General features: G+C 36.9%; 2 protein-coding genes and 1 pseudogene across 3 annotated transcripts; all 3 read left to right on the top strand.

The window, feature by feature from the left end:
- Positions 1–6477: 6477 nt before the first annotated feature.
- On the top strand, positions 6478–8289 carry LOC113315742 (annotated as a pseudogene).
- A 1020-nt stretch (positions 8290–9309) lies between these two features.
- On the top strand, positions 9310–12981 carry LOC113319588 (dynamin-related protein 5A-like). 2 transcript variants are annotated; one of them, XM_026567840.1, is made up of 8 exons: positions 9310–9706; positions 9921–10112; positions 10216–10422; positions 10520–10948; positions 11082–11309; positions 11402–11600; positions 11727–12426; positions 12545–12981. In XM_026567840.1, exons 1-8 carry the CDS (start codon positions 9332–9334, stop codon positions 12726–12728), a joined length of 2514 nt encoding a protein of 837 aa, XP_026423625.1. In that variant the 5' UTR covers positions 9310–9331; the 3' UTR covers positions 12729–12981. The 2 variants fall into 2 exon arrangements, with proteins under 2 accessions (XP_026423625.1, XP_026423623.1); XM_026567838.1 differs by having other exon boundaries at positions 12542–12981.
- Positions 12982–13108: 127 nt separating this feature from the next.
- On the top strand, positions 13109–14389 carry LOC113319589 (VQ motif-containing protein 4-like). The gene has a single exon (XM_026567841.1). The coding sequence runs from the start codon at positions 13472–13474 to the stop codon at positions 14165–14167; it is 696 nt and encodes a 231-aa protein (XP_026423626.1). The 5' UTR covers positions 13109–13471; the 3' UTR covers positions 14168–14389.
- Positions 14390–18512: the final 4123 nt, after the last annotated feature.

Below are 18512 nucleotides of genomic sequence, written 5' to 3'. Positions count from 1 at the left end.
GATTTTTGAGATCGTCCAAGAACTCTCACACGTATATCAGGTTCACAAATTTGGCTATGTAGACTTTCTGATTGTGAGAGAAAGAGATATAACTTTAAATATTATTACTCGATTGAGATTTGTTAAGTTGAACTCTCGGAATTGTATTTAGGTTTTGTCCATACAGGTTGCCTACGAAAGGTTGGTGGTGTATTTTGGTACCCCCAGTGTTTGCAATTGTTAGAGCATTGCTTGGTCGAACTCACAAGTTTTGCTATCTCAAGCTTGTTGTCAAAACTATATCTTGGTTTCTAGTCTACAATTAGTTAAGTCTTGGATTAGGATATATGATGTAGTTGAGAAACGGACATCACAACAATCATCATTGCGTTCTACTATTTGAAGGTGAAGATGATCCGATACTTTTGGAGAACTTCTTCAACAAAAGGTAAGTGAAGACTGAACCGCATGTATCTCAAGTTATATTCATCTTTCTATCTATGAGACGATGTCACATAACTAATTAGACTATCGTAGGTATATCAAGAATTTTGAGTCAAGTTTATCTAGGTAATTAGTTCTCGAAATATACAACTAGGCTTAATGAACATTTGTTCATACTTGATGAATTTTGGTTAAGGAAAATTTATTGTTCGTAATCTAAATTATGATTCAAGAGTATCATTCGAAAATAGCCTAGAACAATGATATGTGTCATTGATGTTATTTGGGAATGTTTCGAATTGATTTAGAGAGAAATATAGAACTACTATTATATTCGGATATAAGACAATATCATACCAGTCTTACAAACTAGAAGAACTATTATAGGTCCGGAATCATAGTACATGTACCTAGTACATGTGCCGGAGTAGCTATATGTCGACAACAACTTTTTGGTACGCATACCAGTATGCATACCTTAAAAAGCATGTGAATTTGTGAACTTGGAACGGTACGCAAACCCGTACACGTACTGAAAAAGAATTATCGATTTTAGAATTGGTGTGGTATCCATACCCGATACACATACCGAAAAAGTTCTGTATGATCTAGAACTCTAATTTGTCTAAAGGGTACACATACCATGACAAATATTTTCACGAACAAGGTTTATGTATAAGTACTTGCCTTGTCGAATAATTTCAGATGCACAAAAAATTATTTCTGTGAGATAATTATCTTTTGAACAATCTCTAAAACACTATAGACATATTTGATCACATGATTGTGACTCAAGATTAAAGTCTTAAGTGCTTTATGAAAATGCTCAAGCTTATAATTCAGTTGGCTAGTTTCGGCTAACCATTCATGAACGTCGTCTTTGTACACGGTTTAGTTACGGTTCAAAATAACCAGAGTGTAAATCTGGATATGTCAGTTACATTTCAAAGATTCATCTAACGGTGGACATTGTTTGCTTGGTTCCAAAGTTATCTTAGCTTAAACCTAAAGCAACCTATGCTTTGAAAGTTTATAAAATGGGAACCTCAAAAAACTTGGATCTTTGAATCCCGACACTATCTTTGTGTGTCCTAGTTGTAAACTAGAGTCGTCCTCTTCCTAAAACCCTTATAGGGTTTAGCGACAAAAAAGACTTCATGGGGATTCGTGAAGCCAGCTCCAGCTATCTTTTATCCTGATAGCTCGAGTATCCTAATCTTGTTCGATTATTGATCTGCTCACTTCAACAAGATAAATAGAAATAATCAAAGTTCTCTTCGTCTCAAACTTTGATTGATTCGACAAGTTTACTACTTGCAAAGTGAATAATAATCTAGGCTGCACTTCGGTAGCATAAGTCCGGATTTTGAGGTTAGCTATACTTTGTCTATTGCTTTCGATTTCCAGTCTCACCTTGATCTACGATCAAAAAATAAATCACACATATAGGCTTATCTGTGGGAGGCAGATTGGTTTAAAGTCTTCAACTGAGTTGAAGCAACTCTTAGGCTGTAAATGACGTCAGCTAATTGAATCATTTGTGCGGAGCCCTGCTGGGATTCAAGAGTCGTAAGGAGCGCGAATATAACTAAATTGTTGTGAGGGTTTAATTCGGTCTCAACCACATCCCCGTCCGAAGTTAATTGGTAGTAGGCTAGCTCTGTAGCGGCTTAATACAGTTTGGTGTTCAATCTGGACTAGGTCCGGGATTTTTATGCATTTGCGGTTTCCTCGTTAACAAAACTTATGGTGTATGTGTTATTTCTTTTTCCGCATTATATTGTTTATCTTTATAATTGAAATATCACAGGTTGTACGTAATCAATCAAAGTAGATACATCTATCCTTGTTTGTTGGATACAACTTGATTGTTTCTTGGGTATTGATTTTTGAGATCTTCCAAAAACTCTCACACGTATATCAGGTTCACGGATTCGGTTCTGTAAACTTTCTGATTGTGAGAGAAAGAGATATAACTCTGGATATTATTCCTTGATCGAGATTCACTAAGTTGAACTCTCGAAATTGTATTTAGGTTTTTTCCATACATGTTTCCTACGAAAAAGGTTGGTGGTGTATTTTGGTACCCCCGGTGTTTTCAATTGGTATCAGAGCATGCAAACACGTTTAATACCTAATAAGTATGTGTTTGAAGCAATATGACTATATGGACAAGAGTAAAATCTCGATAAACATATAACCAGTACAAAATCATTCGGTCGACTTTCATGGTTTGGGTTCACGTGAGAAAACTATCACATCCAAGGAATCATCTAAAACTGTGAACAACTGGGAGACACGCCTAGAGGAACAGTTGGATGAACTTTCTGACGAATGTGATGCTGATATTAATAAAGATGCGGATGAGGAAGACTCACAATTGGCTAGGTCCAAGATGTTCAACCTACCCGTTTGTAATGTGTTTTTCAAAACAAAGAACAATATCCACAATCAGCTAGGTCCAAGATTCACAAACTTGCTGACTTCAATGAAGAATAAGGTTCTAATTAGCTAGGTACAAAGGTCACAACTTAGCTAATTGTAGTGTGTTCTTCAAATGAAAAACAAGATTCATAAGTGTCTAGGTATAAGGTTCAGAATGTGGACGATTGTAACGTATTCTACACGAGCAAAAAATAAAGCTCTAATCAACTAGGTCCAACTCGATTGACCTAGCCGATATAGATTTTTTCGATCAAAAATTATAAACCATTTTGGCATAAGGTTTTTTCACTAAACCTCTACTCCCATACCCGCTAGGTTGGTCATAACCCAGAAAAGGTGCAGTCTCCTTTTTATGACAAACTAAATGCTTAGCGTAAAAGATAATTTATCCATTTTAATATAAATTAGATTTCGCAGTTTAATAAGTAGTAAGACAAACTTTTTCGAAAAAAGGATAACTTAATCTTAATCATTTTCAAGACACTAGAACATCTGATATCCCACAACCCAAGTAGCTTCAAAATAAAAAAATAAATAAAAAAAATGCAACCCTGAAAATAGGATGGTGAAATGATAAGTGATAAATGTTATTACAACCAAGCATTATGGTTGATGTTTTCACTTTGCTATAGCTTAATTATAGCAGAATCCAATTATTATGGCACTTCGCTTGGATTTAATGTGGCGATTTCTCTTCACTTCATTTCACTAAAGAGTACTGAATCGGATCTGATTCATCCTTAAGCTAAGCGATAGGACAACTCACTTTCCGTGTAGAACTTTACTATACAAGAACTAAGTTTCTGTACGGTTTTGGACGAAAACGTATCCGCTTCTTTTATTTAACACACCTAAAATTTAGGAATTTCCCAATTCCCCCTGTATATCCGAAATAAAAAACAGTACACGAAAAATCAGTTTCTGTATTACAATTTTGACTGAGTTTTCGTCTGAATAAGCTAAGCAATGTCTATTTTCCATAGTGAGGTGCAATTTCTCTTTCATTTCGCTTGGCTACATTTAAGTTATAGCCAACCGTGAGAAAATTAAACGCAGGCCCAAAATAAATAATATTCTTATTGTCAGGCCCACAATTAATTTTAGTTTCTGTGACACCCAAAATTATCCGAAATTATTAAGAATCAATAGATAACTCGTTATGTATACTATTTTTTCAGGGGTATAATTGTAAAGTAAACTTGAATATAACATATCTAAAAATACGCGCCTTAGAATTTAACAAATTTTATTTCGTTGGAAAGCTTTTAAAGAGAGCTACACAACGAGCACAAACAACAACATCAAATTTTTGTTTTTCACGAAAAAATCGGAGGTGATCATCATTTTAGGGAAACATTTCGAAAACTGACTACATATTCGTTATGCAGCCTCCAAAAAAGATGCATGACACAATAAGCATACACCACAAAAGATGCATAACACGTTATGCAGCCATATTTTTTTTTCATGCATCAATTATTTTGGTTATGCAGCCACTAAAACGATGTATATGCCTGAATCCAACAGAAAAAGCAGACGCATAACGAATTATGCAACCACTTTCTCGACTACATAACAAGTTATGCATCTATAACAGGTTATGTAGCCATTGTTTTGGTTGATTTTAGTGCATACAGATAAAATTGATGCATAATGCATTATGCAGCCATATTTTCGGATGCATAACAGGTTATGCATCCATTTTCACGACTGCATAACATGTTATGTAGATATTATTGTAGGTGCATGACAAGTTATGCAGTCTTTGTTTTTGTTGGTTTCAATAGTGACAAAAAAGTTGGTGCATAACGTGTCAAGCAACCGTTTTCTGGACTGTATAACAAGTTATGCAACAAATTTTGTAGATGCATAATAGGTTATGCATCTACTTTCACGACTGCATAATATGTTATGCAGACATTTTCTCGACTGCATGACAGGTTATGCAATCATAACAGCATCATCATCTTCTTTCCTGTTTCAATATCTCCCATACAAACCAAACAACATTAACACCTTTCCCATTTCTCTACAGCCAACAACATTTTCACCTTCCTGTACTCTGAATTCCATACAAAACTTAATTTGAATCCGAGTACAAAAATCCCTGAATTTAGTTGATGACAAACTAAATTCAAACCCTTCTCATACTCTGAATCATCTTTTTAACCTCCATCAGTTCATAATAACCTAAATCTTCAACAAATTCAAACCTTATCGTCTCAATCACCACGAGAATCCTCAATAGCTAACAGCTCCACCATCAACACGATCTCATCACCCTATCTTACTGATATTGTATTCACACACAAACCCATCTCAGATTCACCTGATACTTCCTTCATTGGGCCGACCGAGCGAAGCGAGGAAGGACCTTATATGGCCACTTTTTTGTAAAATCTAAGTCATCAAATTGAAACAAAAAGATTGGAAATGGTTAGGACTGAAAAACCAAAAATGCCCCTCATATAGCTGGAATTTTGACAAATTGACACAAAGGTCGTGGAGTCGACTCTCGGCCACCCCCAAATTTTAGTTTCTTTTTTTTTTTTTCTCTTTTTCTTCCTTCTCCTTCGATTTTTTTTCCTCCAAGCATTTTCTTAAAAAGCTAATGCCCGACTTCATCTACTGCTGCTGCTTGCTACGGAATTGAGAGATTTCGAGAGAGAAATCAGTAAAGCACCGATGGTAATAGAGGATCTAATGATCGTTTTAGACTGAATTTGAACCAGATCAAGAAGAAAATGATGTCTCTATGGTTCTGATATGGATTTTGTTGATTAATGGGTTTGACTCAGATTCGGTGAGTGGAAGAAAGAGATTTCTGATTCAAATTTGAACCACCAGCAACACCATCACCATCAGTAACACCACCAATTTCATTCCCACCAAAAGAACCTCATCTTTAAGTCGAATATGAGTGAACCTAATCTGAGCGAATTAGGGTTTTCAAAATTAATTAGGAATTCAATTAGGGATGGATGTTGAGAAATTAAAGGATGGGTTTGCATGATTTGAAGACCTGAATTAAGATTTGAACTCGAGCAAGGGAAAAGAGGATTTAAGCTTGTATTTTAAGGTTTCTGAGAATTAGTGATGGTGATGAAGAATTTTTTAGGTGTTGGTTGAATTGAAATGGGAAATTGTTGATGGTCTTGAGATGGGTAGCTGAATCGAATCAAAGTGAAGCAGCAATTGATATCAGTTGCTTGAGTGGAACTAATTTGAAGTAATGGTTTTTCTTGGTTAACTGAGTAAAGTTATATATATTCACATCTGAGTTCACATGAATTGTTAATGGAGTTGTAGTTGTAGTTAAGTTTGTGATTGAATTCAAGTGATTGGTACATATTGGAGATGGAACAAGAATTGAGTTTTGAAATTTGCTTTGCATCAACAGTTGAGAGTAAGGGCTTGATAGTGTTAGTCAGCTGCACTGAAATGGCAATGAGTTGCAAGTGGGTGTTTACAAGATATGAATATATTGTTATTGCAATAATGGAGATGATTGAGACTAAGAGAGTGATACTGAGACTGTAATGGAGATGCAAGCTGAGATGATATTGAGACATGAGCCAGTTCTGCTGGTGTTGTTTAATTTATGAGATGATGGGACTATACTGGGTTGCAGATGAAGTTAATTGTGCTGGTAAGAGCTCGGTTTGAATGTGTAGAGGGTCATTTAGTAAGCAAATATAATATTGCAGTTAAGAGAGGACTGATTGTTTTGAAGCGTAACTGAACTTAGTAATAATACTATAATGGTGGTGTTGCTAATGCAGGAAAGAGGTCTGAGCATTCAGTAGTAGACCAAAAGGTAGTTCAGCTCAAATTGGTGAACATGTGTAACTTATTTGTTTTACTGCCGAACTAAATTTTATAGGTTTTCACTGTAAAACATGGTAAATTCACTGTCTTTGGGGTTTATCTACTGGATAAGCATGTTATTCAGTATATCCTGCAATGAATACGTCGTCGGGATTTGCAGAAACGATACAGTTTTCATTTTTTTTACTTATTATACTTGCAAGGCAACTTAAACCTTAATTTTTTGAAGCTTGGTAGATTGGTTCAAATTTTAGATTCTCTAACTAAATATGCAATCATATTTCGCTTGGTAACCATATTAAAATTCACAATATTGGAAAACCTGAAGGGCAGTTAATTGCTGAAACATGAATTGGTTTTAGTGTTTTACTAATATTTTATTGACTGAGCTGCATAAGTTGAGCAATATGGCTTAGTTACTCAATGTTGAAACCATTTTCTTATTGAAACGGGGCTGTTCTACTTTAAGGGTTCTTGCTGCCACTGCTATGCGAAGGTTACAGCCGGATAATGAAGGTAGCTTTGAACTTGTCATGTGATCATAGTGTGTTTATGATAGTCATGTAACTATCAAATTAAATATACAGACTCAAATGGAAAGATAGAAACTGAAAATTCAAAGAAGGATCATCTCATGCCAGATCTGTGTGTCATATGCTTGGAGCAGGAGTACAATGCTGTTTTTGTTCCGTAAGCACCTTATCATGCTTTCCCACTATCTAACTACTGGCTTGCTTAATCTGTATCTCATGTTACATTACCCCTTATTGCTGATCAGTATATTTTCTAGTCAGAATATATCCGTTGGGTGAGATGCAAGGGTCTTATACATCTGTGAGTTAACCGTGGCAATATAATTAATCGTTAACACCACTCAGCTTTCTTGAACTTGTTTACCCTCTTGGGTGACTCAAACCATGCTATCCAAGTTGTGGCATCTCTTTTGAGAAAGACTTTAACCTAGCATCATTGACCCACCTCTTCAATTGGAGGATTTAAGTCTTCTGATAGGGATCTCTTAGGCAACTCCATATTTCGATTAATACCTGAATGAGTTTCCTGATGCATTGGTAGATGTCACTATAGCCATAGGTCTGAGTCATTTAGTTCTCCGTTTATTCTTACGAGTTCTTATACTGCTATTCTGAATGAAATATTTCTTTTTAGAAAGTCAAAAATATGAACTTATTCATGGAGATGTATTCATAAAATTTCAGGTGTGGTCGTATGTGCTATTGTACAACATGCTCATCTCACCTAACCAGTTGCCCACTCGGCTGGGTATCAAACAGGTGGTAAAAACTTTCCGCCATTGATAGAAGCTTGGAGGATTCAGACCAACCAGGCCACATGGCAAGGGACAAAAAGTTGAGTTCCTTGATGTTGTATTACTTTTTACAAGTTCCGGAGAATTTTCCAAAATAACTTCAGTGATCCAAAACAAAAATTGCTATAAAGGTTAATTTGGTTCTTCAGTTGGAAATACCATATGTACATGTTTTCCTTGTAAAATTGGAATTGCTCAACTTAGGGGTGGTTCCTACTGCCAAGCTGTCTATCTATCTATTTCATATTGATGATTGTTATTCCCTTTGTCTTTGCATCTCTCTGTGGTTGATATTATTTTTGGCACTGCAATTCGAATATATGTGTGTGCAAATTAACCATGCCTTCACTAATTCTGAATCACCATCTCTTTCAATTTTTCAAAGTTGCTTTCTTTTGGATATCACAAAACGAATGAGGGGCATAGAATTGATCAATAATATGAAACAAATACTAAAGTGTGTAATTCTTGCGAATTGTTTGCTTGAGAGAGTTGCAGGAAACTTCTAGAAATGTTAGTGATTATGAACATGTGTAATATTTTTTTTCCTTTACAAATCTGAATCCATGCATTCACGTAGTGGTGTCATTTTGTCAAGCTCTTCGGTCGGCCCTTCTACCGTGGCAACGGTTGTACTAGTTACTTTCTTGAACAACACCAGATTCAACCCCTAACCTCAGAAGCTAACCCATCTTTTCTCACCGATTCGACCCATAATCAATAGCATCAGATCTCTTATTTTTGTTCTCTAACTTCATCGATTCTTCATTCAATTACAAACTCAGGTCCTGTGAAACCCTGATTTATAATCTCAATCTTCAGAAACAAATCTCTTATATTGTCCACGGCTTCAATCAATATCACCCATTTACTCGATCCGCAACGTCATCTTCTCGATCTCCACCTCTGATTTCACCCGTGAATTTCTCTGCATAATGATTTCTGATCGAAATCAGTTTAAAAGAGAGAGGACGAAGAATAAAGGAAGTCATGAAAGAAAAAACGAGGAAGGATAAGCGAAGAAACAATTTTAAAAATTCTGGGTGTGGGAGAAATTTTCACCGAAAAAATGGGTGCGCATCTGAACTTTTTTGTCGGTGGGTTTCACAGTGACCGAAATCTTAAAAATGGATGTGGCCGTAGTTTTCACATAACCACCGTGTTTGGCCTTGAAGGGCCTTTATCAGTATCCATATCCGACGTCTCATTCCATTTTTTACAAAGTATCGAACTCAAATTCAAAATTTCAAATTCCCTCCCTCCCTCCTCTCTCTCTCTTCTCTTTCTCTCTCCACATTTCCATCGGCAATGGGAAGCTCAAATGCTCATCCAACAACCCCTACAAAAACCCCAAATCCTAGATCAGTTTCAGTTTCTCCTTCCATTTCTAGAAGGACTCGCAACCCTAACTCCATGGATTCTTCCACCACAACAACATCTGAATCTAAATCCAGATTCGAAGCTTACAATCGTTTACAAGCGGCTGCTGTTGCTTTTGGTGAGAAACTCCCCATACCTGAAATCGTTGCCATTGGAGGCCAATCTGATGGCAAGAGTTCTCTCCTTGAAGCCCTTCTTGGTTTTCGATTCAATGTTCGTGAAGTCGAAATGGGTACTCGTAGACCTCTCATTCTTCAAATGGTTCACGACCAGACTGCCTTGGAGCCTCGATGCAGGTTTCAGGTTCGTCCTTAACTTAGGATTTTAGGGTTTTGTTAACAATTTTCCCATTTATGTAATTTTAGGGTTCGTATTTCAATCTAGGTTTTCATTTGTTGTTAATGATAAAGGTCAATTTAAACTGTTAGGGTTTGTTCGGTGTATATTCCAATTGTCTTATACTGCACAAGCTATGATTTTAATTTTGTCGCCACTGTGCTGTGGTGAGGGAATACAGGAAGAGGATTCTGAAGAATATGGAAGTCCAGTTTTGTCAGCAACCACAATTGCTGATTTAATCAAATCCAGGACTGATGCGCTTCTCAAGAAGACTAAAACCACAGTTTCTGCTAAGCCGATTGTCATGAGAGCTGAGTATGCACATTGTCCCAATCTCACTATTATTGACACTCCAGGTTTCATTCTTAAGGTGGTTTTTTGCAACTTCTCGTCCATGATTAATGAGTGTTATACTGTTTTCATCGTGGTTATCATTGTCAACTAAGATATGAAGATTTTACTGCAATATGCAGGCAAAGAAGGGTGAACCAGAAAATACACCTGATGAAATCCTGTCAATGGTGAAATCTTTAGCAAGCCCTCCTCACCGCCTTCTTGTATTTCTTCAACAAAGCAGTGTTGAATGGTGTTCATCACTCTGGTTGGATGCTGTCCGGGAAATCGACCCAACATTTAAAAGGACCATTGTGGTCGTCTCCAAATTTGATAACAGGCTTAAGGTATACTTATTTGTGGAATTCATGACTACTGACACAAGAAACAGTGATATCACTAACAAGTCTAAGAAGCTATTTTTCTCGGTAATGAAATGTGCAGGAGTTTACTGATAGGTGGGAAGTGGATCGATATTTGAGTACTAGTGGTTATCTCGGAGATAGTGTACATCCATACTTTGTGGCTCTGCCCAAGGACAGGGGAACAGTTTCTAATGAGGAGTTCCGCAGACAAATTGGTCAGGTCGATTCAGAAATTCTTCGTCATCTGCGTGAGGGTGTTAACGGAGGATTTGATGAAGAAAAGTTTAAGCCGTTCGTTGGTTTTGGCTGTTTAAAAGAATACTTAGAATCTGAGCTTCAAAAGAGGTACAGAGAATCTGCACCAGCAACCCTAGCTTTGCTGGAACAGCGTTGTGATGAAGTAACCACTGATTTGGCTAGAATGGAGTCCAAGATAAGGGCTACTTCTGATGTTGCCTATCTTCGGAGGTCTGCAATGATGCACGCAGCATCTATAAGTACTCACGTGGTAACGAATTTTGATGCTTCTCATTTTTTAAAACCTATTTGTGTTTAATTGTTTCTCCTTCTTATTCTATTGCTAATCACAATGCATATAAAAACACCATTAAGAAGAATTTGTTTCCTGTTAATGAACAAAGGGGGCATTGATTGATGGAGCAGCAGATCCATCCCCAGAGCAATGGGGTAAAACAACTGCCGAGGAGCAGTCGGAGAGTGGTATTGGCAGTTGGCCTGGGGTTAGTGGCGAGGTTAAACCTCCAAATTCTACCCTTAAGCTTTATGGAGGAGCAGCATTTGAGAGGGTGATGCATGAATTTCGCTGTGCTACTTATTCAATTGAGTGCCCACCAGTGTCCAGGGAAAAGGTAATTTCACTTTTACTTGCCTACTCCACTACTGAAGTTATTAGCATCTTCTCTTGGGTTAAAGGGAAAACTTATCCAACTACTTTGAACAGGTTGCTAATATATTACTTGCCCATGCTGGCCGTGGTGGAGGTGGGAGAGTAACTGAAGCGGCTGCAGAGATAGCACGTGCTGCTGCTAGGTCTTGGATCGCTCCCCTTTTGGATACTGCTTGTGATCGGCTTGCACATGTTTTAAGAAATCTTTTTGATCTTGCTGTTGAACGCAATCACAGTCGTGATTCTTCGGACTGTAAGCAGCTCCTTTTCAGTTCTTGTTTTCCTTCTCCTACTGTATTTACGCATTTGTTGAATAATTGCATCAACGAATATTTACAAACCATGTGTTAATAGTTCATCTTACTCTTGACGGAAACAGATACAAGAAGCAATGGTGATATGGATGGTTATGTAGGCTTTCATGGTGCTTTAAGGCATTCGTACAATTGCTTCGTGAAGGATCTCGCGAACCAGTGCAAGCAACTAATAAGGCATCATCTTGATTCAGTTACAAGCCCATACTCCCAGGTCTGCTATGAACGCGACTTATTAGGAAGTTATGTCCAAGGTGGGTCATCCATCTACAGATTCAATCAAGCGCAAGTATCTCCATTTTGCATTGAGTTATCTGATGGTAAGACAACTGATCAAGATGAAATAATGGGAGATGAAGAAAATATTCCTCCTGAAAGAAATGCTCAGCAGACCACTCCAGGAAAGAGTACAACCGCTAAAGACGCTCTTCGTGAAAGCCAGCTGACAGTACCTGAGACTCCATCTCCTGATCAACCATGTGATTTAGTTTTTGGAGTAGGTAAGAAGAAAGAGCAAGTAAACGGCAATGAACTTGGAGCAAAGAAGCGGCACGCAAGAATGGTGGGCAACAGCAGGAATTTGGATCACCGCCGACTCCATAATGGCGCCGAAAATTTATTTGGAAACAGTGACATTGGCTCTAGATCAGGCTCAGCTTATTCTGACATCTGTTCTACTGCTGCACAATATTTTTCTCGCATACGTGAAGTTCTTATTGAGAGAAGTGTACCATCAACACTGAACTCTGGATTCCTAACTCCTTGGTAAGCTCATCTCTTATCTGATCCATTAAATTTTTCCAAAAGCAATCATGAGCATGCTGCTTTCTGATTCTTCTTCGTTGATCTAATTTATTTTTTCACTGGTGAATGTGAGCAGCAGGGACAAGTTGGTGGTTGCGCTTGGGATAGACCTTTTTGCTGTGAATGATGAAAAATTCATGGACATGTTTGTGGCACCTAGTGCAATCAGCGCCCTTCAGAATGAAAGGCAATCTCTCCACAAGCGCCAAAAAATACTGCAATCTTGTTTGCATGAGTTCAAAAATCTTGCTCGGTCACTTTGAATAGACTATTTTCAATCAGTTTACTTGGTGCTGTTCGCGGAAAACCCTTTTTGTGGTTGCAAAGACGGGATTGGGAGAATGAGGCTTGTATAGTATGTATTCACTTCTTCACATCTAGTGAACTGTGTTTTTTTTCTTCTTTTTTTTTGTCTAAGCTGCTTTGTGCTTCCCATTAGTATTTCTCTGAAGTTTTATCAGTGGCCTCCCCCAACAATTTTTTACGAGATATATAGTGTGTTTAGTTATTTCTTAAGAATACTGGCACTTTTATTCTGTTTTGGAGTAAGAATTTTCTTTAGAAATGCTAGCACTTTGATTGTGTTTTGGAGTAAGAATTCTTAGCTTAATCTGTGTTACAGGTAATAAAGTGCAAATTTATTTGACAGGAACTTTCAAAATTTGGTTTGTAGTTAGTAGGGTCTTTCAGGTCAACCCCCAGAATAATGAACCAAACATTGACGACTTTTGACTCAATCAGACTCCTTAATATTTTGTATTTTAGGATGACCCTGTCAGGAAAGATCTGAAAGAACTCAAAAGTAAACAATAGAGAGTGGGAAAGAGAAGAAGGCAACCTAGACATTGTCATCCCAGCAGCATCTTATTATAATAAATCAAATGTCAAGTTGTGTTGGTATGAATTCCCTCTTTCTGGAAAGAAAAAGTAGAAAGCAGAGGAACCATCTTTCTCTCTCGAGTCCACAAAGTTGCAGAAACAGAAAGTTTACTACTAGTGTTGATCAATGGAGAAATCCACAAAACTAGAAGAAAAACAGAACCTGTTTCTTCAACTATCATCATCATCAGCAGCATCTCACATTAACAATGGTAAAATTACTATCAATAACTCATATCCACCAAGTACAACTTTCATTCAAGCTGATACTTCTTCTTTCAAACAAGTAGTTCAATTTCTTACTGGATCATCTAAACATGCAACAAAATCATCACATAATTCAGTCGTCGATCCGGTTTCGAAGAGCACAATTCCTCCCATTAAAAACAAACCCAGGAAACAGGGACTCAATTTATTTGAGAGAAGAAATAACAGCTTCAAGAATACGATCAGAATCAGTCCTTTCACTCCCGGATCAAATTTCAACCAAAAGCAGAACAGTGGGTTTTCTCCAAGGGATAGTAAAAACATAGAATTGTTATCGCCAAGTATACTTAATTTTCCTTCGCTTGTTTTAAGCCCTGTTACACCACTGCTTCATCAGGATAGTTTTAATCGGTCTGCATCAACTTCTGGTCTATCATCTCCTGTAGTTGATAAAGAAGACAAGGAAATTGCTGAGAAAGGATTCTATTTACATCCATCCTCATCACCATCAATTCCAAATACTCCTAGAGATTCAGAACCTCAATTACTATCTCTATTTCCACTAACATCTCCTAGATTTTCAGGTTCTCCTACTACTTCTTCCTCTTCTTCTTGATCAGTTCTCGTGTTGTTTGAGGAAGTTATTATAATTGTATGCTATTTGTGTTTCAATTTGGAGAAATAACATAATGTATTAGAGAATGAAAGTAACTGAGAGTGAAATAAATACAAATATTTTGTGGGTCTCATTTCTATACTTCGATTTGATGTCTTAGTTCATTTAAACTTCGTAAGCAGGCCATTATGGATTTCTCATCGAGCAAAAAGATGATAAGGATATTCTCTCTTTCTTTGTACTTTCTTTTTTCTCCCATTCATTTGTCCGTGACGAGCACTCACTGCCTTGGATCCAATGAGTGACCCAGACTCGGAGACTTTTAGGTGCAGCAATACTTGGATCCGGTCGAGTGATGAATGTCTCATGTCTGGAATGGTCCACTCTTCTTCGCAGAGACTTGTGGGTCGACTTCCAAAAAGTCAGCTTTTTTGGCGCGTCAGTATCGACCAACATCTTAGTTTTTTTTTTTTTTTTTTCTAAAGTGTTTAAAGCCACCTCATTCTTTTGAGCTAGAAAAGAATTAAAAAGAGTTTGGTAGTCCAACAAAAGAAGAGAAGGCTTGGTGGTTAGCAATTCGGAATTCGGTAAACGTACGGAACGTGATACGTATGAGTATTATTCGGATTCGTATAAGCCAAATTCGGTCAAAAATATGGTCAACGGTTCTTGACACGGTAGTAGTTCGGAACAGTATGCGTACGTGTATAATTCGTTTTAAAAATATCGATTCGGTATTGACATTTTGGCATATGTTAAATTAATAAAAACACATTTTTAAAGGTCCATAATGGATGAAATATAGTTTAAACGAAGGATTTACGCTATATAAATAGGAGGGAGGATCCCCTCACACTTTTATTCTCACATATTGGATGTCGTTTTTGTGGATAAAAACTAAACCATTACGAATTTGAAGCCAATATTTTAGGGATATGTTCCTCTTGAGAAGCTTTATGTTCTCACCAAAAATGAGCGTATTCCAAAATGTATAATATCACCATCTACTATTTTGAAAATGAGCCGTTGAAATCAACAAATTTTTAACCATTGAAATTAAAATCGGTAGATGATAGTGTTATATATTTTGGAATGCGCTCATTTTAAAGGTTTGCAAGAGGAACATGTCCCAAAATCTTAGCTTCAAATTCATTGATATTTGTTTTTTTTTCCACGAAATAAGATCCCAAAGTGTGAGATAGTGTAAGAATAAAAGTGTAAATGGATCATTGCACAATAAGTATCAATCACCAATTAGCGGACAGTCCAATGGTTGGAGAGTACTCTAGGGGTGTAGAGGTCGGAGGTTCAATACATACCACCAACATGGATGGACTCAGTCCAACCAGAGTCCATGACACAGAAGACAGCTGTGCGTCCGAATTAGATTAAAAACGGCGAATCCTAATTATTCATCGAATTGCTAACTAGGGGCTACACTCCCTGTTTGAACTCTGGTCACTTCATTAGATAGTTCATTAAATAGTGGAGAAAATGGGTTAAATGGACGAAAACCCATCAAACCTGATCAAGATGGACGAGTAAACTATTTGGTTGGGTGAGATGGACAAAAAAACTTAAATATAAAACTGAACATTGTACCCCTGAATATTTTTTCTTTATTTATCTCATCTATTTCTCTGTCGCTCCACCGGAATTTTTCTCCCAAATCAATAGAAAAAACTACATGCTCCATTTTTTTCCATCGTTCGTACACCAACAGAGAAAATATATACTCCATCTTTCTCCACCATTGACCCCGTTAACATCAATAATATCACTAACACTACCAACACCATCGTAAACAACAACGCCAACTTAATTCAGTCGACACCACCATCAACAACATAAAACTCATATGCTATTAAAGATTTTTAATGCCTAATTTCATTATAATTTCTCAATTTCATCATTCCGTAAGAACAATAAGTTGATTTAATTTTTAAATCATCAACATAACTCTTGATAATCAAAAAACACGTAAGTTTCCTAAACCTAATATTTTTTTTTTATCTAACTGCAGAACTGACCATTGTAAAATCTTTTTTTAAAATTGGTTGAATATGGTTTGGATTCAACCAATTACTGATTGAATCAACAATTGGTTGATTACATGATTTGTTTTCATCTTAGTATAACTACGTATGGTTTAGATTAGGTTGTATATTTTCAAACTAGGATGAAAGCAGTTTCATCCTGTTTTAGATTCAATTGAATTTGTTTTCTATTTTTAAACTAGGATGAAACCGATTTTATCTTGTTTTATATTGGATTGAGTTTGTTTCCTACTTTTAAACTAGGATGAAACCAATTTCATCTTGTTTTAGATAGGGTTGAATTTGGTTTCACCCGTGTTTAAACTAGGATGAAATTAGTTTCATCTTAGTTTCACCCATGTTTAAACTAGATGAAAATGGTTTCATTCTGCCTTAATTTGGGTTGAAGCTGGTTTCATCTTGTTTAAACTAGTTCAGGTTTGATATCCATGTTTCATAAACTATGATATCATAATATAAGTGTTGCTTGGTTCATTATCTATTCATAAGAGTCTTGTAGCTTCCTATTTTTTACATTTTTCCATTGTCATGCACGTTGGGATCAACATAATCACACAATCAATTCCAATGCATTTTTGCGTAAGAACATGAGTTGAATTTGGTTTCAGCATGTTTAAACCATGATGAAACCGGTTTCATCATGTTTTAGATTCAGTTGAAATTGGTTTCATCTGTTTCACAATATAAACTTTTAGCATTGCGCGCGATAACATGTTTTAAAAACTAAACTAAACTAAACTAAAAGCCAGATTTGAATGCCTTGTTTGCTACCTCTAATTTACTAATACTATCTGCTAGTGCCGCAATTGGTGTAGTTCGTGGTTTTCTTTACGGCTATTTTGCACGTGGGTGGAACCCTTCTAAGGTATGTACATTGACTGCAGCTTATCATGTCCTATTCCTCTTTGTTTTGTTTAAATACCACTTGCAGGAATTAGGTCTAGCATTTCCAAACCAAACGTTCAACAGTACAAGGGAAACTTAATCTTAAGATTTTCATTATCCCTTTTTGCATTTCTATGATTTCTGTCAAGTCAATGCCTCTTTCAAAGATGAAATGGTTTTGATATAGTCCAAATAAAAGATAACATTGTAGCTGACTTTGTGCATGATTCAGGAGACAAAAATACTCGAGCCTTAGGCCATTCAGCTAGTTGCAGACTGGAATAAAGAGAAGAATGAGTTGAAAGTGCGGATTTCTTGTGACAAATAAAACGTAGTGAATCTTGTGAAAGGGATACGATTTATGCAATTTACCGTGTCTTGTAGTTCAAAGTACATGGTCTGTCATGATTCACGTGCTCAGTATCTGAAATATTATACCAAGTGTCGTGAATCGACAAGGTAAATTTGATTAACACATTGTTGATGGTGGTCTTTAGTTCAGGGTTAAGATTGTAAAACCTCGCATTTAATAGGTCGTCACTTTGCAAAAAGACAGAGCCACGTAAAAGTGATGAGTGTTCAACCTCTTCACTGGCGCATTTATTGAGCAACTCAATATTTTCTCATGAAATTTATCCAGAATGGTGCATGTAACAACAATCCCAGATATTCTGTAAATTTTGGAACCTTGCCTGTGTTATTCAGTTAATATAAGTTTCTTTGAATGCTTTCTGTGCTATGTTCCCCGGCTGAACCCTTAATGTTGATATGGCACGACAATTTGTGTTCACTCGCGGCAGAGTAACACGAATTTCCAAGTATCAAGGTTAAGGTCCTTGCATAAAGTATTTAATCGGAAATCATACTGCTCCCTGTCAATGAAATTAAAGAACTCTGTGTCAAAACATATAATTCAATCAATTTTGTGACAATTAACATGATTCAGATATTACCCTGACTAATTTTCAAAAATTAGGGTTTTGCGCCCTACGCAGTATATTAGACCTTGCATGTCGAAATTAAGCCTAGGCGGACTAGGTAATTAATCCGCCATGGATTAGTAGGTGCAAAATCCTACCTAAAATCAGAAAAAAAGGAATAAAAGGAGCCGCGGAATAGGACCATCAACAAAGGAAGGTGTGGCCATGCCATACTCCAGTCGGCGCCACTTGCAAGTGGCCACACCCCATGTTGCTCAACCAGACCCTATTTCCTGTCGACCAATCAGGTCGCCTTAAACCCGCCACACACACATGAGTTGTGGCTGGGCCCATACTTGCCGGTCCTATTTCTCATCGACCAATCAGGTCGCTTTAAACCCGCCACACGCACACCAGAAGTGTGGCCACGCCTATGCTTGGTCGGCCCCCTCTTTTTTCGACCAATCAGATCGTTCTAAACCT

Source organism: Papaver somniferum, chromosome 10 (genome assembly GCF_003573695.1).
Source record: "Papaver somniferum cultivar HN1 chromosome 10, ASM357369v1, whole genome shotgun sequence".
Classification (NCBI taxonomy): Eukaryota; Viridiplantae; Streptophyta; class Magnoliopsida; order Ranunculales; family Papaveraceae; genus Papaver; species Papaver somniferum.
Note: the sequence above shows the minus strand (reverse complement) of the source record. Positions and strands in the feature narration are given on the sequence as shown.